This window comes from Hetaerina americana, unplaced genomic scaffold (assembly GCF_022747635.1).
Source record: "Hetaerina americana unplaced genomic scaffold, ioHetAmer1.1.p SCAF_6, whole genome shotgun sequence".
Taxonomy (NCBI): domain Eukaryota; kingdom Metazoa; phylum Arthropoda; class Insecta; order Odonata; family Calopterygidae; genus Hetaerina; species Hetaerina americana.
In genome coordinates, this window is record NW_027287205.1 from 41022226 (window position 1) to 41049146 (window position 26921).

General features: G+C 36.1%; 2 protein-coding genes across 3 annotated transcripts; both read left to right on the forward strand.

The window, feature by feature from the left end:
* The first annotated feature begins 628 nt into the window (after window positions 1–628).
* LOC139695134 (uncharacterized) lies at window positions 629–10881 on the forward strand. The gene is made up of 5 exons (XM_071593781.1): window positions 629–888; window positions 2522–2674; window positions 2777–3118; window positions 7481–7633; window positions 10008–10881. Exons 1-5 carry the CDS (start codon window positions 766–768, stop codon window positions 10107–10109), a joined length of 873 nt encoding a protein of 290 aa, XP_071449882.1. The 5' UTR covers window positions 629–765; the 3' UTR covers window positions 10110–10881.
* Window positions 10882–14069: 3188 nt separating this feature from the next.
* Window positions 14070–25972, forward strand: LOC139694920 (uncharacterized). 2 transcript variants are annotated; one of them, XR_011702247.1, is made up of 4 exons: window positions 14070–14267; window positions 14370–14473; window positions 15619–15796; window positions 25488–25972. XR_011702247.1 is itself a non-coding variant. In XM_071593425.1 (4 exons), exons 1-4 carry the CDS (start codon window positions 14204–14206, stop codon window positions 23627–23629), a joined length of 567 nt encoding a protein of 188 aa, XP_071449526.1. In that variant the 5' UTR covers window positions 14070–14203; the 3' UTR covers window positions 23630–24726. The 2 variants fall into 2 exon arrangements, 1 of the variants encoding a protein (XP_071449526.1); XM_071593425.1 differs by lacking the exon at window positions 25488–25972 and adding an exon at window positions 23409–24726.
* Window positions 25973–26921: the final 949 nt, after the last annotated feature.

Genomic DNA, 26921 nt, shown 5'->3' on the forward strand with positions numbered 1-26921 from the left:
AAAGTGATCTAAAATTGACGGGGTGCTCCGCTGGGACACTCAACGGAGAGTCCGGGTTCTCTTCCGGGTATATTTTTACCCCTATCGTGGTCGGACAATATTACTCTGGTCCCTTATTGTTCGTGGAAAAAGCCATCTTAAATCTATCTGTTCCACACTAAATCTCTCTAATTTTATTGACATCTCTCCTTTCGTAGTACGATGAGGGTAACAATGCATTTTCAGCATCGCTGCGAAAGAGACATCCTTCCATTTTGTGCAAAAGATGAAATCTGCAATTCAACCCTATATTCACTCAAATTTTGTGATTTTCCGGGTGTCTGATCTTCCCGGTAAGTTATAGGGAAAAGGGAAAAGAATTCGCCCCTTGAGTGAGTGAATTTCACACACTGGTTTAGTAATTGGTGATTACAACCCTCACTTATTATACCGACTTAAGGTTGATACTAGTGACTTGGTAAAAGGTATCGACTGATTCAATTTTGTTGATTTGTACATGCATAATGACTTATAAATTAATTCACGCGCCCCACGTTACGTGATGTAACGCTATTCGTTTCCTAGTTGTCTATGTTCGTATTTTGCGATGTTTTTGTTAAATTTTGTCAATACATGATTCCTCATGGGATCCAGCCATGTCTATTTGAAACGGTTTGAAAATCTCCCTTGTTTTATGTGAACAACATTCAGTGCAAATTTTTGTTGAACCACTTGTGACCCTGTAATTGATTATTACGTGCGTTTTCATGGTAATCTTTTACCGCAATGGATCCTAAAAGTGTTTGCCGTTTGTGCTGCAGCAAAGATGACGTTAAACACAGCTTGTTTGTGCCAGATGAAGATGGATATTGTCTGGGTGAAGAGTTACGCATATTGATCAATTTCGAAGTAAGTGAATTGCAGCTCTGTTGCTAGTTAGACAACTTACTATTTATTTGTTAATTTTCATCAAATAAATATGTGATGCCATTGCTGTAATGATATCACTAAACGAGAGGAGCTCAGAATCAGGACATATTTGCCTGTGTCGTAGATTTTTTAAAGGTGTTTGATAGAGTGAATTGGGGAAAACTAGTAATTAATGCAGGAAATAGGAATAGGTTGGCCGAACAGGCGACTAATCCGCAACTTGTTCTCGTCTTAGACTGCTCAGGTGCGAGTCCGAGACAAAGAGTCCGAATGGGCATTGTTATTAATATTACTTAGTACCTTGCAAGCCACTGCTAGGGTGTGTAGTGTTATAGAAAGTGGAGTAAGGCAGGGTCGTCCATTATCTCTGGTGCTGTTCAACGTTTATGCGGAGGAAATGATTAAAGAGGCACGGGAAGAACTGGAAATAGGAATGAAAGTCTGTAGGGATTCATAAAATCAGTTAGGTTTGCTGATGATCAAGATCAGTCAGCCAAAGTATTGCTGGGTACATTGTTAATTCTGGCCGATAGTAATGGGATGAGAATACAAATAAATAACACAAAGGTTATGCAGTTTGTCAGAAAGAGAAATACTAATGTAAACGTTAAAATAGAAGGGCGAGAATTAGAGCTGAGAAGTGGAACTGAGAATTAAGCGTTTGAGAACTAAATTAAGCTCTTGCATAAACGGGAAGGTCTCTTTAGCAATGTCGTTGAAAATGTATTATTACCTCCATCGTACTGCGGTTGGAGAGATTAATTGTAGAACATATAGATTTCAGATGTCATTTTTTCCACAAACGATAGGGGATCATAATAACGTTGTTCGACCGCGGTAGGGTCATGTTCGGGTAAAATTAGTCTGGTGTGTATTCAGGCCCTGCCACACGCCCTACTGGTGGTTTGCAGGGCATGTAAATAAATAAATGAATTCGCCGAGTAGATGAACATTAGTCTCTTAATGGGCTACTGTGTTGACAAATATTTGTGTTCAAAGTTTGTTTTGTGTTGAAAAAAATTTGAATTGTTCACGTGGAAAACCTCCGAAATGTCGTTCAAATGATTCTGAACAGTGTTTATTCTTATTATTTTGTTATCGATGATTATTTATATGTATTCACACCCAAATTGCATGCTCATTGGCTGATACATGTATATTGATGAAAACCCCTGACCAGTTGACGTGTTATAGCCTAGCAAAAACTACTGATAATATTCCTAGTCTCCAGTCATATAGTGTACGAGTATCCTTTAATAATCGAACAAAATGATAGGTAAATTATTAAAGGCAAAAATGTAAATAGTGGGCCACTTCATTTCTCTATTGGATTTTTTGACTGCTTGTTCCCCTTGTGGTCATGTGAATATTTTCAAGTTTTGCCAACTTGCCCAGTGTTGGTAAAACTTGAAATTGTAGCAAATATTATAAAAGGAGCAAACGGTGTAGAGAGATTAAAATTGAGATGGTAATAAATTTTGTATTTTTCAAGATTATTCGACCCTGCTCTATAATGGGCATCGTTAACTTGGGTCATACCTGTATTGTGATTCAATTTCACATTGCTACTGTTTAATGGGGAACGTAATTAAAAAGTGGCTTTTAATTTCAGATAACAAAGGAGGACCACCTTTCAGAACGCATCTGTGTCAACTGTCACAAAGTAAACTCTTTCTTTAAGGAATTTAGAAAAAATTGTGTAGAAGTTAATAATTATTTTAAAAAACTGAAGACTTCAGAGAAATCTTTACCTTCAAATGGTTCTGTAAGTATCTATCTATGAAAATGATGCATGTAATTTATAACCACGACTCTGTTTATTCTCCATCCATGTAAATTTGCATATTTTTTGGTATTTATTTTCTAGGATATCATCATTAAAGAGGAGAAATTGGATGATTATGAGGAACAGTCAGCTGACAATTTGGAAAGTAAAGATGAGGATACATCAAGAAATTGTGATGTACCATATCCTGTTGCATTGGTTCCATCATCACAGAAAACTAATGACTTAAGCCAGCTGCAATCAAATTTTACAGCCACAAAAAGGTCAAGAGAGGAAGCTGGTGCCTCACTAAAGCCAGAAAATCAGAAAAATAGTAATAGTATAATTCCTAACAGAAGAGCAGAGAAAAGAAGAAATGAAGATTCTGATGAACCTGTGGGGAGACAAAGACCAAGAATGGAGGTCCCCTCAGAAGAAGATCTTGTAAGTGGGAAGGTTATGAAATGTGAAGTTGGAGAAAATAGAATTTTGTCTACAATTTGTAGTGCATTCCACATCCATGTGTATTTTTAAGTAGCACTTGTTGCTTTCAAGTGGCCAGACTCAAATTATTGTCAACTGACTTTGTGTTTTCCACCTCTCACTCTGCTTTGATATCCCGTCTTTTAACCCACATTTCTCTCCTTTGTTTGATTTCAATTCTACATCTACATCTACATTATACCCCGCAAGCCACCGCAAGGGCGTGTGGCGGGGGGTGTTAGGTCACCAACCGTAAAAAGGAATAATACCACATGCAAAACAAAAACGTGGAAAATATCACCCACAGCAGCGCACACACTCATGCAAAAATCCCTTCATCCAACACTCGTGCAAACACATATACCTCAAACCAACAAAAAACTGCACCCCAGGATGCAGCACGAAAGCCATCCTACAACCCGAAAGCCATGACACAACAAGCAAGAATGTGAAACATCACTACCACATGAACATGCACCACAAAACACTCTACCCCCGGAAGAGACTGTAAAAGGCAGGGAATGTGACCCAAAGTTGCAGGTAGCAGGAATTTCCCCCCGCGGAGAGGGATTGAAAGGGAGACTTAAAAAAAAGATGAGCAGAACAGGAATGAGGTCATTCGGAAAGAATGGGTTATTATAACAAAACACATAAGGTTAGTGGAAGAGCATGCATTTAAGTAGAACTAATTATTTTTTAGATGCTGAGGGTGGAATTTTTGCTACCTATAACCCTGCAGTTGCTATCCCGTATTGTCCGTGGGAAGAAGGAGTCCTTGAGTCGGCTAGTTCTGGCATCTATTTCCTGAATTTTATATGCATGATCCAAGCGACCAATGTATGTAGGAGTACGAATAATTTGCGAGACCTCGGTGCTAAAACATGCAGATCTGAATTTATTTAATAATTTCAATCTTGCATTGAATCATCTCTCTTCCAATGATTCCCACCCCAAATCCATGAGCATTTCGGTGATGCTTTGCATTTTATCGTTAGAATGTTTAACAAAACGGGCTGCCCGGCGTTGAACCTTCTCAATTTCCCGATGGGGGCCTTTTTCACTCGGATCCGACACGCTACATGCGTATTCTAAATGAGGCCTTACAAGAGCGTGGTAACAACGTTCCTTGACCTTCGAGTCACTTTTGCCGACAATGTGTCTAATGAATCCCAATTTTTTATATGCTAGACCGCAGACTTTACGTATGTGAGTCCCCCAAGTTAAGTCTTTTGTGAATGTAACACCTAGGTATTTTACCGTATCGACTACTGCTAGGTCACCTCCAGCTAATTTGTAAGCAAATCCCGTTGATCTTTTAAAGAAATTTAACACCAAACATTTATTATAATTTAGTGTCAATCCCCAGGTAGAACACCATTTAGTAATGCAATCTAAATCCTGCGCTAAATTAAAACAATCCTCATCCCCAGATATCTCCCGATAGATCACCGTGTCATCCGCGAACATCCTAATTTTACTTTTCACTTTGCGGTTCAAATCGTTAACAAAAATCAAGAAAAGCAACGGCCTGATTACACTTCCCTGAGGTACCCCCGACTTGACTCGAACGCTGTCGGAACTAGTGCCATCAAGGACTACCCTCTGTTCCCGCTCTGAAAGAAAATCTTTAACCCAATTTATGGCGCCCTTGTTTATGCCTGCAACCTTTAATTTATGAATGAGTTTACCATGTGGAACCTTATCAAATGCCTTTAGGCTGTCCTCTACTTGTTCACCAGTTATGTGAAGTTTTGTTCCTTATTCTGACCTAACTCTTCTCATTATTTTGTTAATTCCATTGGTATTGCTGCTCTACTAAAGGTTTTTTAGTTCTCTTTACAATGGTAACTCTTTTATATTTCTTGCTACTGTTATTATTTCCCTAAGTGTGGGAACCTAACCTTTGGCCACATACTCTTAATTAAATGAAGAACACAATGTATATTTCCACTGTTCTCTATTTACATATAACTAGTTTCAACTTTTAGGCATCATCATCGCCTAAGCGTTGAAACTAGTTGTACGTAAATAAAGAACAGTGGAAATATACATTGTGTTCTTCATTTAATGAACATGAACTTTCACAAACTTTAGCCGGTAGCAATTAAATACATACTCTTTACTTAATACTTCCTTTCAGCTCTTCCAAAAATGCTTGTCTAACATAAGGATAAGATTAGACTTGTTGAATGAATTAAAGGTGGTAGAGAGTGTTATTATTATTACGAGGGTGATCCCAGGAGTATCTGACCCAACAAAGATGACACAAAAATGTTGGAAAAAATTGTATTGATTTTTTCAACATAGTCTCCTTTCAGCTCTAAACACTTTTCCCAGTGATGTGCACTTAGTTCGATACCCTGTTTATAATAAGAACTGTCTTGCTCCTCAAAATAGCCATTAACTGCCGACATCACTTCTTCACGGTTGGAAAATGGACCACCTGGCCATTTTTTCAAGTTTGCGAACAGTAAAGAATCCAAGGAGGCTAAATCTCGAGAATAGGGTGCATAAGGTAGCAATTTAAACTTCAATTCATGAATTTTGGCCATTGCAATAACGGATTTGTGAGCTGGTGCATTGTCTTGATGAGACAACACTTATCTTCTGAGCCAAATGTCTTGGCCGCTTTTGCTTGATTTCTTCGCTCAAACGTTGCAATAAGTTCGCATAATACTCACCGTTGATAGATTTTTATTTTTCAAGATAGTCAATGAATATTATCCCACGTGCATCCCAAAAAACTGACGCCATGGCCTTGCCTGCAGATGAAACGGTCTGCGCCTTCTTTGGTGCTGGTTCTCCCTTATGAATCCATTGTTTTAATTGGTCTTTTGTCTCGGGTGTGAAGTAATGGACCCATGTTTCATCCATGGTTATGAAATACAGCAAAAATTCTGCTTTGTTGCTGTGAAACTTTGCTAAGCACTCAATTGAAACATCTTCACGGCACTGGTTTTGCGCAAGTATGAGCAAATGCAGCACCCATCTTCCACACAGCTTTCTCATGTCCAAATTTTCAGTAAATATGCAATGTAGTGCACCTTTTGAAATGCCCACTATGTCTGCTAGCTCACGCACTTTCAGTCGACGATCATCCGGTGTCACTTTGTGGATTTTTTCACCGTTTCTGGAGTCATCACCTCATGTGGTCAACCAATGCGATGCTCGTCTTGACACCTCGTACGGCCTCATTTAAACTCTGCTACCCAATATTTTACGGTTGTAAAAGGAAAGAGCAGACTCACCCAGAGTAGAATCCAGTTCAGCTTTTATATTGGTTGGGCTGAGGCCTTTCAAATGAGAGTATTGTATCACATAACAATGACCAATTTTCTCCATTTTCACAAATCCACATGAAACGTTCACTATTGATGGCTCCCAAACAAATACCAAGCAAATTCCAAGATATTAAACAACGTAGTGTCTTCAAATTTGAAACATATGCTTTATAGATTGCATACTTTTTAATTCAGTGATTTTTTTCAAAAAAGTAATGCCATCTCTAGGTCAGGCCAGGCACTTCTGGGCCTTCCCATGTAGTAGTAGTAGTCTAATAGCATAAGGTAGGTTTTTGATGGATTTTTGCTCTACTCATATGCCCTTACTAAAATGGCATGATATCCTTAGATCCCATTCTACATGTTTTTATATCTCATTCTTTAGCTCTGCATTCTATCTACCTTCTTTAACCTTTATCAACCACACTTTCCCAGCATTTTCTCATCAACTAGTCTTTAGTTTTATTTTGCTTTTCAGTATCCCATGGAAAGTGTAAAGAGTTGAAAATGGTTTGCTATAATTAAGGTTTTATGGACTATGGTGCTATGCTAGGTAGACTTTATGAGTGTAGCAGTCTTTGGGTGAATTGAAAACCTACCTTGGTTTATAAACAAGTGTTTATTATAAATTACTTGAGGGAACACACTTCCCTGTCTCTCATGAAATTGATTAATTCATTTTAATTTTAATTGTGATATGTTGCCGTTATTGAAATATCATTTCATTTCACCCATTTTTGTTTCTGTGAAATTTTTCCCTTGCCTCCTCAGATAAACTGAGGTTATTCACCTGCAAAATTACAGTAGTCCTAGTTTTCACATGCAATTCCTTTTACAAGCACTAATTAGTTTTACAGCAATGACATAATCAAAGGTTGCTGTCTTAAAATCTCGTGTAGGCTAAAGCATGGAAGACAGTTGCAATTTATCAGTTATTCAAATGCATTTCAACAAGTAAATTTGTGGAATGCTCAATTTTCTTTGACTCTTAAATTTACTTTCAAGATAATTTATATTCATTATATATGTTTTATTTTTCCAGCTCAGCCATGTTGTGAAACAGGAAGAAGTGGATATATGTGATTCCCCTGTGGAAAATGAAATTATAAATAATGAGGAGAGTTTGGGTGAGCCATGGTCTCCTCCAGGGAGTCATCACTCCCTAGAATCTGGAAATGTTGGGGGCCAGTCATCAGTAAGTGTTTATCATCTTTCCTAAACTAGTCCTATAAAAAGATTGACCAAGTTCAGACTATGTATGAAATGTCTAATAAACTTTTTATTTTATTAGCCAATTTCATTTCTATTCCCAGTTCTTCCAATCCTTCTATTGCCATTTCATTCATATATATGTTGAAATGCACAACTAACAATGGACACCCCTCTAATCTTAATACTGCCCATCCAAACTCTGTACCCACCACATAGCTCTGGGCAGTCTTTAGACATTCAGGTTATGATGAATTGCCTATCCCTTCAAATCACTCCTTTTTCTGCCATACATTCATTAATTCTACCCAATTCACTTTATTAAACACCTTTTCAAAATCAAAACCGGTAAACATATCCTGATTATATTCTGTATTTCTTTATTAGTGCCCTCATTACTACAGTGGCATCACACATGCTTGTCCCCTTCCTGAGTCCAAACTGATCCCAAAGTAATCATTTGCCCTGCTCTCCATCCTCTCATTGATGATCCTGAGAACCACTTAAGCTGCATGCAAAATCAAAATAATTGTTCTATAGTCCTCACACATGGATTCCTTTTGGTTTTTTGGAATAGGAACTAACAATGATCTGACTAAATATTCCGGTGTATGTGGTTATGAGAGGTAAAATATGTCATGATAAAATTTAAAATTTTTTTGTTTGGGAAAAAGAAAAGTTAACCTTTCATGTGCTCTGGAAAGTATGAGTTTTACCATTATGCAAGGGTCTCTCCTTAAGTTCAACTTTTGGTGGAAGGGAAGTGTACCATAGGGATTGGGATGATATGTTGGCTAATTTACTGTATTTCCATCTCGAAGGCCCAGGTTCTAATCCGGGAGGTGGCAGGATTTTTCTGTTGTATTGTGATCCCTAATTGGGGTGCTTTGTAAAGAGTAATTTAAATGAATATGCCATTTATGGGATGGGACATTAAACTGTGGACGCCTTGGTACATAACATTAAGAGTTTGATAATGCCAGTGCCAGGTTTTTCTCCACCCTTCCTCCTTTCCCTGAATATCCTACCTCTGCCCAATTTGCGACCTATTCCTAATGGCACAAATGACCTTAGCTGTCGGTTTCCTCCCCTAATGGCTAAGGAAGGAAACATTTCATTGTTTCATTACAGAGGGAGGATGCCTCTTGAATTCCCCCTTTCTAATTTATAAGTTGGTGGAATCATTCATAGATGGTATCATTCTTGATTTGCACTTTCTAACTAATGCTAACTTGTTTCTATGTTTTATTGAACTTGTCCCAAGCCTATATTTGTAATATTCAAATTTTTAATACTTTCCACCTTGTAATTATGTTTTTTTTTCCTTTACTGAGGCAATATGTTTCAAAATACCAAATGAAGAAAAAATTTTCCACATTGATAAATAAGGAAAATCTTGCCTTTGTTTTCAGTTTAATATCAAAAACCATTGCCTATGAAACTTCAAAGCAAACTTATTTCCTTCGATTCAACAAAACTTAATTTGATGTAGTTTAAAAACTTTAATAGGAAAAAAATACTAAGTTGAAAGTTACTGACAAGATGAGTTACATAGTAAACTTTTAGCTTTGAAATAAATTTATTTTTGGGAGTAGTAGTAGTTTTGAGGGGAGGCGACCGACAGCTAAGGTCATTTGCGCCATAGGGGAAGGACAGGAAAGGATGAAGGGTGGAGAGAAACCCGGCGTCGGCATTAGCCTACTCTTTACGAAAGGCGCCAAGGGGTCCGCGGCTTAACGTCCCATCCGACGGACGGCGTACTCACTCAAAGTGCCCTCCACAAAGCACCTCAAGTAGGGATCGAGATACCTCTGAAAAATATTCAACACCGCCGGGATTTGAACCCGCGCCCTCAGGGTGGGAAGCCAGTACGTTAGCCCCCGCACCATCTCGATCCCCAATTTATTTATTTATTTTATTTTTTTTTAATTTATTTTTTAATTCCCTAATTGACAAAGTATAATTTGTCAGAAAACGTTTAAACAAAATGAGATTTCATATTGGTGAAATGTATTTCTTTATAATGGCTGCAATAGAGATGGATTGGATGCATGGTAGTGGCTGTAGGTCATGATTTAGTTGTGCTTTTTTTTCTTGCCTCACTTCAAAGTCATTTTCTGTTGATCTTGATAACATAATCAAAAATAAGGTTTATTTTCAATTATTCATCTTGTATAAGACAATGTTGAAAGCCTCAAAGAGAAAGTTGTGTCAAAACAAATGTTAATTATATGTTCAATGGTATATAATGTGTATTTCCTAGTCTCTTAATTATTGTTTGCAATTGAGTTTCACATAATACTTTTTATCATATCGTTTATGTAATAATTTACGCAACTGTTTTGTTTTTTCATTCACAGCCGGATATTGACTCCTACTCATCTGATTCTTCCTATTCATCAGATGACAGTGATGATGAAGATGACAATGACATGCTAATGTTATTGGCTTTACTGCTTTGATTTGCTAGTGATGAACCAAAAATGAAGTATAGATTTGGTTTGCCGACCGAATAATTATCTTCTATTTTAAACCTTTGATTGCCAAAGACATACTTGGATGTCAAAATACATTTTTAATAAGTGTAAATTTGAGTGAATGTTACATTGTAAGACTCTCAACTCCCAACATTATTTTCTTTTATTGTATGCTTTTTTTTCAACAGTGAAGACACTTGCTGTTTTAAGTTAAATACCTATCATGAATCCTAATATTTTGAAGTTTGTGTTGTTTCGAATAGGTGAAAGGCTAATGGAGTATCCTCATTGGTCTTTACCTTCGCATTTCCTCCAACTACTGTCCCAAGAATATGATTTTCCAGGATTATTTGTATGTTTGAATGATTGTACAGAATAAAACTTCTTGAATAAGTTTCTTTTCTGTGTATGAAATTAATGAAACAATGAAAATGTTTTGGGATAATATCCGCTTGTCCATTCCTGTTTCATCCCAGGATGTCTATGAGCAGTATTATGTTTTAGCTTTTGTTTAACCTTTTAACAGTGTCTTTTATTTTCTGTAATTTTCCTGTGATCTGATTGTAAGTCTAGTCCAAGTAGTTGAATGTTTTTTAAACACATGGACACCCTGAGTTTTTTACCTTGTAGAAGTTAGGTAGAGACATGTATAATCTTATTTTATAGAACTGTATGGGTCATTTTGACCCATAGAATTATTTTCTCAGGAGTTTTGTACTTATTTTGCTTTTTTTATAATAAAATGCTATTATTTGTATCAAATAATAATGATTTTTTTTACATTTTATAAGATATGAATTTACACAGCCCTAAATGCCATTAAGTTAAATGAAATAACCCAACTTAGTTTATTTGCAAGGCTCGACATGGTAATTATTTAAAAAAATACAATTACTCCGATCATAAAAACCGATATTCAGTAAATGGCATATCATTGCCATAGAGTTCAACAGTCTATAGTAAAAACTTCCTTACTGGTACATTTCATTGGTCTTGCCATGTTCTTCTTACTTCCAAATGGTAAATGCAAAATCATTTCACCGGAAAGAACCATCATCAACTACCTTATTTGTAGTTAGGCTCCTCAATTTTTGTTATATTTTCAGCCTTAGGCCTTTCATGGGAATGGGTGTCGTGTATTTTCCGAGGATGTATTGTATTGAATATTTGCCACCTATTTATTGACATTATAAATTATTTTGATTAGGACAAATATTGTGACTGCCTCCAAACTTACCTTAGGATATTCTATAATTAAAAATTGGTTGCACAGAATTAAAGTGTATTGTTCTCAACAGTTTGGCACTAGAAATTTCCAATGATATATGGAATACATAATAGCTTTGAGCATTTTTTGTGTTCTTTTTGCCATTTGAAACATACTTAATTGAGATTCACGCTTCCGGAAAAGGAACAACAAAAAATGAAATCTCTGGCTTTGTAATGTGTGTTGTGCCCTGATTCAGGCAGTAAACCTGAGAAACCTGTAGCTTTTGCTTGATAAATTACCCAGATTCATTGTGGACCAGATGTACCGATCAAATAATAAGGACATGAAAATTTTACTTGACCGTATGTAGTAGAGTCATACTTCAATGCTGCTAGGATGATACAATGAACCTCTTAAATACACATGATCTAATTGAATTTATTTGTTTGCAAGGTACTCAATTACATCTAAGTATGAAATAACAGCTCATGCAATCAATATGAGATATTACAGAAACGAAATACTATCATCATTCAAGTAATGAGAGCATTATGTGTATAATTTCATCTGCAAAAATTATGCAAAACAAATTGGGACTTCTCCAATTATAACTAGGTATATAAAATTGTAATAGACCAAGGAGTAATGGCCAGACAATTAGATTATTACATATCTTAAAACACAAAATTAAGCCTGCTTCATGACACCACACCAATAGCTATGGCATATGTAACACATCCAATGGAGAAGGATTCAGTTGGACATGATATTTGAGTACGAGCACTTGTTGTTAAGATCAAGGTTTGGCATCTGCTACAGCTTCTTATACACTTACATGGGACAGCTAGGTAATAAAGGTAGTAGCATCATTAAAATAAACTAGGGTCCAACACTGAGAAAGACTGCTGATGGAATTAATGTGTGATTTTCAGTATGTAATTTTAACAAAAACCTTAACTTTTATAAGTTTTATATATTTTTGTGTTCATAGTTTTATGTGCTTTCTATGCTCTTGATAAGAGGAATTTAATATGGGAAAGGCCCTACATTGTATGTGTGCTTTTAATTTAAGTGTCAGAGTATTGTAATCTAATCCTATAAATAATTAATGTAGTATATTTTCCAACTCAATATTTGAAATTAGAGTAAAACCTATCACCCTTCTGAGCAAATAATTTTTAGCAGAGCAGGATGAATGGTGCTGAATCCACCATGGGAAAAAGTGTACCTTGGTTGACTTGTAAAAGTTAATGGAACCTTTACAAAATGTCTTTATATATATTATCATCAAACAGCGGTGAGAAAAAACTTGCTCATTGGCTGAAACTTTTTTATCCCATGTGTGGCTCTATTGAAGCTTTTTATCAGTACTCTACTGGTCGAAGGAAAGTCTAATAAGTTCTTCTGCTAGAATGAAGGACAATAAACCAACAACTCCTCCCCAAATAATAGTGTATTACAACTAATCATTTCTCAACTCTGCATGGTTATTTTCTACTTCCAAACATAGCACTTGAATTCTCTTTTCTCTACCTCACCCAAAATTCCCCACCACTTCACATTCCCCCATCTTCACATATCTTTGGTTCTTTATATGTATTGCCTGGAATCATTCTAATGTCGTCCGCAGGTTTCCACCGGCAATCTTCTCTCTTCCCCTTGCATTTCTTTTTTGGCTTTCATTTCCTTCCATATCTTCTCCACTCCCTCAAGTCTAAATCTTCCAATATGTATTCTTTCTTAATGACCAAGTTTTGGAACCATTTAATATTATGTTCCAAAGCAAAAGTTTTCACTAACCTTCTGTATTTACTCAAGTCCCACTCATTAACTCCATCAGCTTTCTAGTTTTTCTCAGTCACAGCTTGTATTGAAAAAATTTCAACCGTTTCTGTTGAATAATCCTGGGTATTTACCTATTCTAATTCTTTCTATAGAATTAGCACGCTGTTATTGTTAGATTTAGCACTATAGTTTTCCCTTGGGGTCCATTCTAATATTTATGAATTTTCTAAACTTGATGACAATGTACTTCGTAAGTATGCTGCTGAAATATTGCAAAGTTTCATGCAGTGTATGTTGAAATGGGCTCCTCCCATCTATGCTTGCTGATTTAAAGAGTCATGTGTTATTACCTCAACCTTTCGTATGGTTAAATTTCCTTTTATGCCTTCCATTCCATTCACATCTTCTTTCCGCAGCCTTCTCTTTCTTCCTTAATTTTCTATTTCTTAGTTTACTCATCAATTGTCAATACAGAATGGTCTTAACTACTGCAACTTTGCATTGAGTTAGAGCATCATAAGGTTGGGTTTTAATAAGCTGCATGATTTTTTTACTTTTCAATACCCAGTTTACTCAAAAAAAACTATTCTGCAGCGTTTGCATTGCAGATTGAATTTTTGTAATATTTAAGGGTCTTCTTAAAAAAGTACCAAGGTTACCCATCCAAGGAAGAAGTCATTGTTTTTTATTCAGCAGGGAATTTAGTTTAATTAGTCGATTTTAAATCAACTCGAAATTATTGGTCCGGCAACAGATAGGCAATCATGTTTTACATAGGGGTTCAAGGAATGCGTAATTTAAAAAACTGTACCAATAATATATAATTCGTCGATAATTCGTTAATATCATAATTATCAGTATCCCATCAAACTGCCAATACGTGGGTGTGTATCCTGTGGCATAGACTCCAAGCCGTGTATCTTTGCACTTACTTCACTAATCGCCACACATATATAGCGATCGAACCCCAGAACTTAAATTCATAATTGACCAAAGTCAACGTGAGGGAATGCAATTTTATTAAACTGGGCAAAATATTGTCGTTCAAACAATTGGAAATACTGTGCCGCGGATAAATTGGATAATGGCAAGAAATTACGAAAAAAATTTTGGACAGCTTAACCGCTGGTGGTTGTCTAAAAACCCTTGTAAGTATAGATTTTTCCAGAGTTCCGTAAATGTGAAATCTATCTTTTACAGCATTGGTGAGGTTATTTGATTAATATATTAATATTTTTCCTTTTCTGCAGCAAATAAACCTGTTAAGAGACCGAGGCTAGCCGATTTAAATTCGGTTGAAGAAATTCAAAAATGGTTACCTTCTGTTAAAGAAGAAATAAATTTTTGTTTAACGGTAGGTTGATATAAAATTTGCTCCTTAAGGTTCCCTCCGTAAATTTAACACAGTATAGCATTACTTTAATGCGTCAAAGTAAACAATCCATTTGTTATTAACTCAGTTAACGGTCGAGCGTATTCATGTAAGTGACTAATCTATGAATAAATATACCCGTGCTTTAATCAGCCAAGCTTGCTGAGGATTCTTTGTAATAGATGAGTGTACTACCGTAATCTTGCCCTTAGGAATATCACTTCTTATTGTCAGCATCCCCTTGCCTAAACCTCTGAAAGCTTCCGAATAACGCAACTGTGGTCTTTCGGAAGTTTTCAAATTATTATTACCGGTAGATATGATTTAAATTAATTTAACTGAGAAATTATATCATAATGGCATGGTACATGTTTGCATGGCTTTTGTTCTGTAAATATATATATAAAATATTTATTTATATATATATATATATATATATATATATATATATATATATATATATATATATATATATATATATATATATATATATTGCCATATATATATATATATATATATATATATATATATATATATATATATATATATATATATATATATATATATATATATATATATATATATATATATATATATATATATATATATATATATATATATATATATATATATATATATATATATATATATATATATATATATATATATATATATATATATATATATATATATATATATATATATATATATATATATATATATATATATATATATATATATATATATATATATATATATATATATATATATATATATATATATATATATATATATATATATATATATATATATATATATATATATATATATATATATATATATATATATATATATATATATATATATATATATATATATATATATATATATATATATATATATATATATATATATATATATATATATATATATATATATATATATATATATATATATATATATATATATATATATATATATATATATATAAGATGTTGGTAATAACATATTGCCATGTCTGTATAAGAAGCGAATTTGAAAAAAAATGATTAAATATCCAAGGTACTTTTATATTACAGGTAGTTAATATCATTCAGTATGTTGAAAGTCAGTTTTTCTTATTTTAGCAATCGCAAGTGCCATGCTACACAGACAAGAAAGTTGGAGAATATCATAAACATGTTCTTAAACTAGAAATTGAATACAAGAGAATGTTAAAAAAAGCCAAATCACTCGACTCCAGGGCAGTAATGTATGATGGAAAAGTGAGGCCGTACATAAAGAAAAGAAAAGAGGATGAAGAGGGTATGATTATGTTAATTTAGATATCGATTAAGCTTTCTCATGAAACAAAATACCCGTTAGTTATTGGTAAGCATTATCAATATTATTACATCCCCCCTGTACAGTAATCAACCCAAAGGTTAGTTTTATGGTTGAGGGTAGAACTCACCTCATACGTACATCGCATGCACAGCTCTCGTATCAGGATGGGGACCAGATCCTTTTCCTTTGCCACCTGTCATTTCCCAGGAATATCTGGTGTCCAGATGCATCATCCAGATCTGAATTCTGGCCAGTAATTAGCGTAGTGCAGTACACACTGGTATATCTTGCCCCCCCACCATTATATGTACATATAAAAAAGTGACAAAATTTTGGAGTGTAAATATCATTTGCCTGAACAAGGATTTGAATCAAGATCCCTCAATTTCAGGGATTTTTAAGTCTGAGTCACCAGGAATGATTTTTTAACTCTGGAATTCCTTTATTTTGATGCACATCAGCAGTTGACTTCATGAAAGTAATGGTCGCGGCATCCAAATCTTTCCTTGTATGAATTTCACAATAAAGACAGTGACAGTAAGGGCTATTTATAAAGGGTTTACCCATTGATTCAAATGATTACTATACGCATTGTTATTATTAAGGAATCTACCGGTTAAGGTAGGTTTTGCATGAGCACAAACACCAAATAAATATTTTGTGACTCCTAACAAAAAACAATCCCGCAACCTATTCTGCATCAAAATCCTTCTTCATCTCTGTGTAATTCCCTCCTCCCTTCATCCTTTCTAACATCCCTATCCTATTTCTGCCCTTTTCTGGTTTGCCTAACATTCTCCCTATATTACAGCCTTCAACATCTCACTGCTGATCAATATCCCCTTCATCCATTTTTCCTGCCTTGCTAGGATTTCTCCCAACAATCCCCTCTCCTTGATCTCCATACCTAGTACTACATTTGTTTTCCTTTTGGTCCATTCCACCTTCTCCACACCCACATTTCAAAAGCCTCCAATCTATGTATATCCTCCTGCTTCAGTGACCACATTTCTGTGCTGTACATAGAAATACACTCCATATCAAAGATTTAACGAGTCTATTCGTAACATCCTTACTCAGCATCCCCGTCATAGACTCCCTCCTCCTTGTGAAAGGCTCTTTGCCCAGCGTAATTCTTTTCCTTACATCCCTACGACTTTGACCATGTTGGTGCAAAACACTTCCGAGTTACGTAAACTGTTCTACCTGCTCTAGTTTTTACTCTTCTATTTTAATGTTTAGCTTGGCCTTCCTAACACTGCCCAGCCGGAATCCTCGTTCCCCGCTCGCACCTGAGCAGTCTGAGACATGTACAGGTTGCAGATTAACCTCCTGTCCCTCCAATCTATTCCTTTTTCTCTGCAATAAACCCAAGAGTTTTTCCTAGTTCACTCTATCAAATGTCTTTTCAATATCTACAGAATAGGCAAACACTTCCTGATTGTATTCTATATTCCTCTTGATGAGTGATCTCATTACTGCAATGGTATCCCGCATGCCTCACCCCTCCTAATCCCAAACTGATCATCCCCTAAGTAATCATTTGGCCTATTCTCTATCCTTCTGTTGATGATCCTGAGAACCACTTTAGCTGCGTGGGAAATCAAACTTATTGTTTTGTAGTCCTCACATGATGTAGCCTTTACCTTTTTCGGAATAGGAACTAACACTGATCTCACAGAGTCTTCCGGCCAGATTCCTTCCTCATAGATACTAAAAATCAGTCCATATAGCCTCTTCCACCGACATTTTCCTAAACATTTCAGTAGTTCCACAGGAATGTTATGTACCCCCATGGCCTTATTTGGTTTCATATCCCTTAATGCCCTTTCCATCTCATCGTCGAGTATGTCTGGACCTAAGCTATCTTCCTCTACGTCATGTTCTATTTCCATGTCTATCTTTGTTGGTCTAAGGTATTTACTATACAGTTCTTCTATATATTCCTTCCATCTCTCTTGGGTCTTTTCTGTTTCACCTATTATCTTATCTGACTTATCTCTTAACTGTTAGCACAGATCTTCACTTCTTACATCCTGATAGTGATTTAACTTTGCTGGTTAGCACACTAATTTCACCCTTCTTCTGCAAATTTTCCATATCCTCGCCCTGCATCTTCCACCATACTTCTTTTGTTTTATTTATTACCTGTCTCAAATTATTATTTTACCCCTTGTACTTGGTTCTGCCTTGCTTTGTGTTTAAACTCTTCCATATTCCTCTCTCATCTATCTTTCTAATCATCTCATCCGTAATCCATGGTTTCCTTGTCCTTTTCCCATTAACGGGTCCAATAGTTTTATTTGCAACTTTCAATATCCCCTTTTTGATATACCTCTATTTTTCCTCGATAGTACTCAGCTCTTCACCAACCTCCAGGATTTTCTCTACAGCCTGCTGATTTTCCTTTCTTGTCAATCCATTTAAAGCTTCTGCATTCCATTTCCTAACCCACTACCCCTGCCTTTTCTCTTCTTGAAATGGACACTACACTTCATTAAAACCAAATTGTGGTCAGAGTCGGCATTCCCTCCCAGGAATCTGTGCAAATTACTTCCTGAATCTGTGTTCCTGTGCTTTGCTCCATAATATATTTTAAGTGATACCTTTCTGAGTCACCTGGCATTTTCCATGTATACCTGCGCCTTTAGTGGTGTCTAAACCAAGTGCTGGTGATGACAAATCCCTGTCTCCTGAAGAACTGAATAGCTTTCTCCCCTCGGTCATTCCTCGTGCCTAAACCGTAGTCCCCCACCTCATCACCATCCTTTCCTTCGTCTACCGTTGCATTCCAATCCCCTATCACTATCAAATGTTTTCCTGCAGCAACACGCTCGATTAGGTCCTCTAACTGTTCATATATCCTATCGACCTCTTCGTCCTTATGATTGCTTGGGGGCATGTATACCTGAACAATGACCAAGGCCATCGGTTCTGCTTTTATCTCTACGAACAATATTCTATCTGTAGCTTGTTCTATGTGGACTGCGCTTCTTCCTACCTCTTTATCAAATATTTTGGCTACCCCTCGTTGGCTCTCGTCCCCACTGCTGTATATTATTCTATAACTATTACTCCAGTAATCCCTGCTATCCTTTTATCTCATCTCACATAAACCTAAAATATCGATATTTCCTCTTTATATCTCTCCCTCTGTATTCTCTAATTTTCCTGTCCTCATCATTGTTCTAACATTCCAAGTTCCTATTCTTACTAATTTGGTCTTCTTCTGTCCTGCTGCCGTTGGTTTTCCTTTGCAAGGGTTTTGTGAGATGACCACTGAGGAAGCCTTGCCTCTCCTGCTCCTGGGCACAACACATGGCCGATTGGGTTGAGTCCCTAGTTGCCAGGACTAATATGCTCTATAGTGTCCATCATTATATTCTTGGGAATGGTAATTGAGGTGGTTTCCCATTGCCTTCCTCAATAGTGTTTTTAACGTGGCACCATCCCTCAATGGCTGCTGCACTCATTTTTAAGTACCTCATATTTATATGTGATTTTTGCAGTGATTTGATAATAGGGCTCTAGGTTCCTGCTAAATATGTATTCAGATGTTGTTAATGTTGTAATACTTTCACTCTAATACAGATAGAGGACTACTTTGATGTTTACGTCACTACCACATCAGTAATCACTGCATCATCATTTACAGTGATGTGAAAAAACGATTTGCGGCCTAAGGAAATGTTATTAAATATAGTCAGTCCATAATTAATACCAACCCTTACGAACGTGAACAATTTTTACATCCTGAATAGAAGAAATAGCTACTTGCCTATGTAGAACTATGCTTTCTATTTTACCACATTTCATTCGGGGTTAATACTTTTTCACTTATTTTTGCACATAATTAAATGGTTTTAAGAAAGGATTCATCATATTCAAGAAAGTGATAAGGTTCAATTACATTAATTCATCAGGTTCATATTTGCGAGAGCATATGGCAAATGAGAATTCATTATGGTTTAAAGAAACGTGATAAAGGCCAGAGGACAGTGAAAGTGTTTGAAGGAAATTTGGAAGAGAAAAGCTGGTCGGTGAAAATATTCTTCTTGGAGGGAACAGTGACAATGATTGTGTGGTATCAGCATTTAAGTAAGAATGAGCGATTATTATTAGGTAATCTATCATTTAAGGTTGGTTTTTGGATGGACATAGCTACTAAATAAATATTTTGTGACTCCTAACAAAACACAAAATCCAGCATCCTACTCTACATCAAGTCCCACTTTATCTCTGTGTACTTTCTTCCTCCCTTCATCCCATCCAACATCCCTATCCTGTTCCTTCCCTTTCCTCGGTTGCCTAACATTCTCCCCTCAATAACAGTCTTCAAGATCCCACTGCCGGTCAATACCCCCTTCATCTACTTTTCCTGCCTCCATAGGATTTCTCCCAACAAACCCCTCTCTTGCCCACCATACCAAGTACTTCTTCATTTGTTTTCTTCTCTGTCCATTTCACCTTCTCCATTCTTCTCCACACCCACATTTCAAAACCCACCAGTCTACGTCTATCCTCCTGCTTCAATGACCATGTTTCCGTGCCGTACATTGGAACGAAAATAGTTCCTCTGATAGTTCTTTGGGCCAAAATTCATTCCTCCCATTGTGGAGCTCATTTACAGAATAAACTATACCGATCTGTAAATGAGCTGTGTTATACTGTGATAATATCGTCAAGTGTTTGATTTTAGTTTTGTGCCTCTGGAAGACTTAGATTCATTGTGAATGCTCTTAGGGAATCATTATGATATTTTTGTTTGCAGTAGAAATCCTCTAGGCTGTTCAAATATGGTTAAGCATATGATGTAGGTGAAAGATGCAAAATCTTTGAAAAAACGTTTCCGTATTTTCAGCAAACTACTCAAAAGATATAAATTACAGATTCAGGTGTGATGTGGTGTAACCATTCTAAAAAACAGAGGTGAAAGTTGTTGAAATTTGCCGCTTAATGAAGATTTATTATTAGTTTCAATGTACTACATAATTGTCAAGTGGAGCTTTCAATTTACAGAGTCTAATATATAGGTTATATGAAACTAAGGTGGGGAAACTGGGGTGTCCCCACTTGTCGGGTGGGGTTGTGCGAGAGAGGGTAGTGGAAAAATCAGAATTATTGAGTATGGGGGGAAAACCTTGGTAAAGGGGGGGGAGAAGGTTTGTATGGGAAGGGGGATGGTTAAAAGGAGCAAGGAGAGTCAGGTCGGTTGTAATGAGATGGTCTTCTTTTCTTATCTGGGGTTACTTAAAGTGTCTCTTGTCATATCTTCTCATGGTGTGTGGGGAAGAATGGTAATTCTGTGGTGTCGGCTTGGGTCTGTTGGTTGATCGGTCTTCTCTGTTAGGTATCTTCTGGGTGCCGACAGTCGCTCCTTTCATGGCTGGAAGGAGTAGTAGGATGGTTTCCCTTAGTGTCGGCTTGGTATTAAGCTGTTGTGTGAGGGGTTGCTGAGGGGGGGGGGGAAAGAAAGGTCCATTCCCCATCAGGGCAAACCCAGGATTTGTTGTTCCGTTGGTCATCGAAATGGCATTGCTGAGAGGGATGGGTTAGGCTAGGATGGAGGGGGATGGGTGTGTGCCCTTGTATGTCAAATGAGTAAGGATGGGATGGGTTGCAAGTAATCAGGAGTGTAACTGACATAAATTATCATATAATGAATGGTCGTTTTGCATCCTCTGTTGAATGATTTCAAATTGTCCTAGGGCAGCTAGTTTCTTCCCTTTCTACTTGATGTTTAGAATTTTTGGGTTGAGGTTCCATTGGTGATTGCTTTCAATTGTGTGTTTCGTGACCGTGGAAGTTTCATTAATTTCTGTAGATGCCTTCGGTGTTCATTTACTCTACTTGACTCATTTACCCTCACTTGACAATAATGTAGTACATCAAAACTAGTCAATAATAAATCTTTATTAAGTGGGAAAGTCCAAGAGTTTTCATCTATGTTACTCTGAAGACTTGCATTTCGGATGTCCTTAAAAAGGGTGTAATTTAACTGTCAATGAGCCCTTGGTTATCTCCAATTATTTTAATTAATGGTTTCTGGCGTAACTTTATGGAACCGATTCATTATAAATAAATGAAAGGACTAACTTTGTAGTTCCACACGAAAACGATTTATTCACACGACCCGGGTTTCGAAGTAAAACTTCATCATTAGGTGAGCTCTCTACATTTGCAGCCCTTCTTATATATACAGCCAGGGCGGGGGTGGGGTGGAGATAATCAGGAAGGTTTGGGAGGGGTAAAGTCAGGATTGGTTTGCGTGCCGGAGGGGAGGGCAGTTTGGCGTCCCCTCCGCGATGTTGGTGGAATGTGGAGCGGGAGGGAGAAGTCTACATTGTAGAGCTCTCGTGAGTCAGCGGATTAGAGAGGGTTAGATGAAGGGGAGGGGGCGGTGTCAGCGGCCACCATGAGGATTGGGACTTTAAGGAGGGGAGAGTGGGAGGCATACAGAAATTCGTTAACAATATTTTCATTTAAACAAACACTAAATTTTGAATTTAATTTAAATTAAAAAAAAACAGAAATTTTAAATAGTGTTTGTTTAAATGAAAATATTGTTAACGAATTTCTGTATGCCTCCCACTCTCCCCTCCTTAAAGTCCCAATCCTCACGGTGGCCGATGACACCGCCCCCTCCCCTTCATCTAACCCTCTCTAATCCGCTGACTCACGAGAGCTCTGAAATGTAGACTTCTCCCTCCCGCTCCACATTCCACCAACATCGCGGAGGGGACGCCAAACTGCCCTCCCCTCCGGCACGCAAACCAATCCTGACTTTACCCCTCCCAAACCTTCCTGATTATCTCCACCCCACCCCCGCCCTGGCTGTATATATAAGAAGGGCTGCAAATGTAGAGAGCTCACCTGATGATGAAGTTTTACTTCGAAACCCGGGTCGTGTGAATAAATCGTTTTCGTGTGGAACTACAAAGTTAGTCCTTTCATTTATTTATCCAATTATTTTACTGAAACACTAGTCACCAACTGAAGAACCCATCTAGTATCGCCTTAGCTTAGGTTATCATGCACCAAATTGTGTAACTAAAAAATAAGTGTTCCTGTTGTCAAACATTATAGAAATGTTTCACCATAGGAACGCAATATTTTTCTATGATAGATTGATGTAGCGGCTACTGGCAAGTAGAAATGCAAGAGCAGAGTGGAGAGTACACGGTCTTTAGCTCACCTAATGGTCATTTCCAATGTAACCGCATGAGCTTTGGACTAGTGATTGCCTCATCCACATTTTCTTGCCTTATGACAAAAGTAGCAATAAAGTGGAGCATTATTAATACTGCTTTTGGGATCCCTGCCCAATGCTAAGTTGAGACTTTAGAGATTCATTGTCTGGAACTGGGAGCCCTTGCTGCATCATTAGATGTTGTTCTTCCATACAGCCCTTGGTGGTGGGATGATTACACATACTTCCTCGACTTAGATATTCCATTGCCGGCCACTAGCTGGGAAGATGATGGACCCCCTTCTATGACTATTGAAAACTATCAACCCAATTTCGAACTGCTTTATCATTACCTATATAGGTTGGATATGTAGATGTTTAACAAATGATGTTTCGTTATAGGTGAAGGCCCTGTAAGTCAGATCATATTACCAGTGCTTGATCTACCAGAGAACCAACCAGTAACTTCTCAGATGACATTGGATGACCTATCTTCTCAGAATAATGATGCACCTCTCAAATTTGAGCCCAGTTCAACATCAATGAATGTCATGAAACAAAATGAGAAGCCACAACTTAATATTTTAGGGTTAAGTTACAGCTCATCAGATGATGACACTTAAGGAAAGAGTGACGAGAAGTGAATTGAATCAGATATTGCAATCTTTTAGGTATCTGGATACAGATATTCTATACATGTTAGTAACTCATCACAGCATGAAGAAATTTGTCTGTAAAGGGTTATAGTGGTTCCTTCTCAGAGCCGATGTGATAGTTACTAAAAAGTTTCCATAGAGTACATTCTATTTGGAATATTCCAGAGCCTCACCTGTTCCAGAGAAATGCTGTTTCTGGAATTTAGAAACTGTAATATCTAAAGTATAGCTGAATAACAATAGATGAAAGTATGATTGAAGCAATTTTATTACCAGTTAAGAAAGGTAAATTTGTGAGGACTTGTATCTAATATAAAATTCACATGAATGGGCCACAAGAATTATTTGATTTCATGGTAGAAGCAATTGTTGTTTTCAAATAAAAATTATCATGTAAACTATTGTGCCATTTGAAAATGTTTTTGGTTAACTGAGAAACAAATGAAGATGGCTGCTCAGTTGATTATGCCACAATGCAAATGACTCCTATGCTGTCTTCGTAATCCTAAATCTTCTACAGGGTTATGGAAAAAAATATGTAGAGTATTGATTGATTTTTTGTTGTATTAATTGATCTGCTGTATAACAGGGACTTCACAAGTTGTTATAACAAGACTTTACTATCTTGTATTGCAATGGAAAGGCAGCACTGGGAACTAAGTAATTACTGAAGTGGCTTGATGAAGTTTTGCTTCTTTATTTATTCTAGCCTGCTGTCTTGTTGAGTCCGTAGGTGGGGTTTAACTTTTGCTAGCTATATGTATGGCATCTTCAATAGCAGATTTCTTGGAAAAGAAAAACAATGGAACTCTATAGGCCTACATATACAAGTATTGAGTAAAGCAATATCATTGCACTGAGGATCCTATACAGTTGGCATCATGAAAGTTTTTTTAGATCATAGTTAATTTCTATATTTTTATCTGTTAAACATTGTGATCAGGTGGTAGTGATGGCCTTAATATATTTAGATGTTGAATTGATAATCTTAAAGAGAACATAGTGTATGTTGATGGTTATCCAAATTTATTTATTACAGAATTTCAAATCTTTAAAAATTTGAATAAAATCTTCATAAGGTGAATTTCCACAAGCATGCTTTCTTCATTAGTGGTAGCAGTGAATGTTTATTTTACCTTGCACATTTTAATCATGAACATTTAAACAATTTAATAAGGTATTAGACAATTTAATTTTGATCAAGAGAGCTGAACATGGTGGAGGGCAAAGCATTTGGCTATCAGCAATAGTTTTTCAATTTCCAAACTAGATTATTCCTCAGGATGCCTCTAGGTAAATCCAAGTTCTATTACCTTCTGGGAAACCACAGGTCACATAGGGAAAGGAAGTGGACCCCTACTATGTGTATAAGTGGTCAGGTGGTACTTAATTCTCTCAAGAATTAAGTACCACCTGACCTCTACCCTTACCTCTCAAAATGCAGAAGTATTTGGGTTGAAGATTGCAGTTTGGTCTGGAAACTGGTTCTTGGGAAGAAACTATAAATGGTGAATTTATCGAGCACTCATATATATATTTATGATACATTACAAGTGGACTATCGCACCAATATTATTTTACCATCCAAGATATCTTTTAAAATTTGGAATTCATTTCATTTTCAGAAATTATCAAAACTATTTTGAGGTTACAATTATCACATGGTGCTTAAATTTTTGCCATTATATTAGTTTTGACTTTTCTTGTGAATATGATCACAAGAAATTCACCAGTAGCAGATTTCTTTGTCTCTCATTATCTAAAGAGGGATATACATACTTGGGATTTCTGTTTTGTGGTAATCTGTAAACTTTTTTTTTTCAAGGAATGATTTAAAAAATGTTCTGGAGAAAAAGAATGCATCATATTAATCGTGAATTGAGAATATTGAAAAGTTTGAGGGGAAGAACTTACCTTAAGAACTACAAATTCTTCTCTCCATTTTGGTTAGTATGTGCTAGCTCACCAGCTCAATTGTTCTAATATTTCAGCAAGATATGATTTTTTTATAATGGGCTATAAAATTTTGTTCAATTGAGTCCTAGAAAATTAAGAAATTCTGCATCACGTCTCAATGTTAACTGGAATATCAAAATTCAGAACTAATTCTAGCTCCCTCAATTTAATCACCTCGTTGAGGAGAAGAAGCAGCACATGGAGAAGTAGACATGACATACTTGAGCACTAATTCTTAAAACCCCTTACGTGCATCCAGTATTTCTTACTACATCACTTGCTTACAAAATTTTTCAAGTGTTAAATAATAATATCAGTTTTGTGCAAAAACAACCAAACAAAATGTGTGTACAGTATATTCAATAATTATAATAAAACCACTTTTATTCATGAGTATGCATTTGTACAGTTTCCTGTTACCAAAGGAATAGTCACATTGAATGACATTGCTGTAGCAGCATAAAATTATCTTACCCGGATCCATAACAACATAAGATGAAAGTATAATTTAATCCAGGGAATTTTCAATCAAGACCATGAAAATTGGAAATAAACATATCATGTGAAAATATATAAATTATATAGTTGGCCAACACATAAACCGAGAATAATGACTAAAGCATACAGAAACAACTGAAGGAAGCTTCTAAAAATACAGGTGTTTTCCCCAATATGTACAGGTTGGATTAATGTATTGTAATATAATAGTATGTAACAAAACTCGAGAATGAGATTAATAACAACTGATGGTTCAAACCTTCCATCCAATATTAATTGAAACATATTGTTACTGGGAGACTAGCAACACTTTTTGACTATTGAAAACCTCCGTGGAAGCCCAAATAAGAAAACAAATTCATCATTTGTGTGTGTATATATATGTATGCACACATTCATACATGTACATATGAATCCACACTCAGCTACATTTACTTATTTACATATATATATACACACATGCATATAAGCATACAAAAATACCTCAATCATTCTACAGGTTTTCCTTTGGTACCAGGTAAGCAAAACTTAAATTGATTATTTAATAAAGTAGTTAAAAATAAATGAGAGAAATGACCTCCATACAAAGAGAAAATTCTCCAAAACAAATAATAAATGGGTATGATTTCTTACTCAAGAAATAATCAGAAATAGATTTGCTGAAAATATGATTTGATTAATCATTTCAATCTTCTACATAGTTCACCTTTATAAATGTACACAACGAAACAGCTATATACAAATCAATCTCTTTACATACATATGCATATGTACAGAAAGATACACATGATTCTATGAAGGCTTT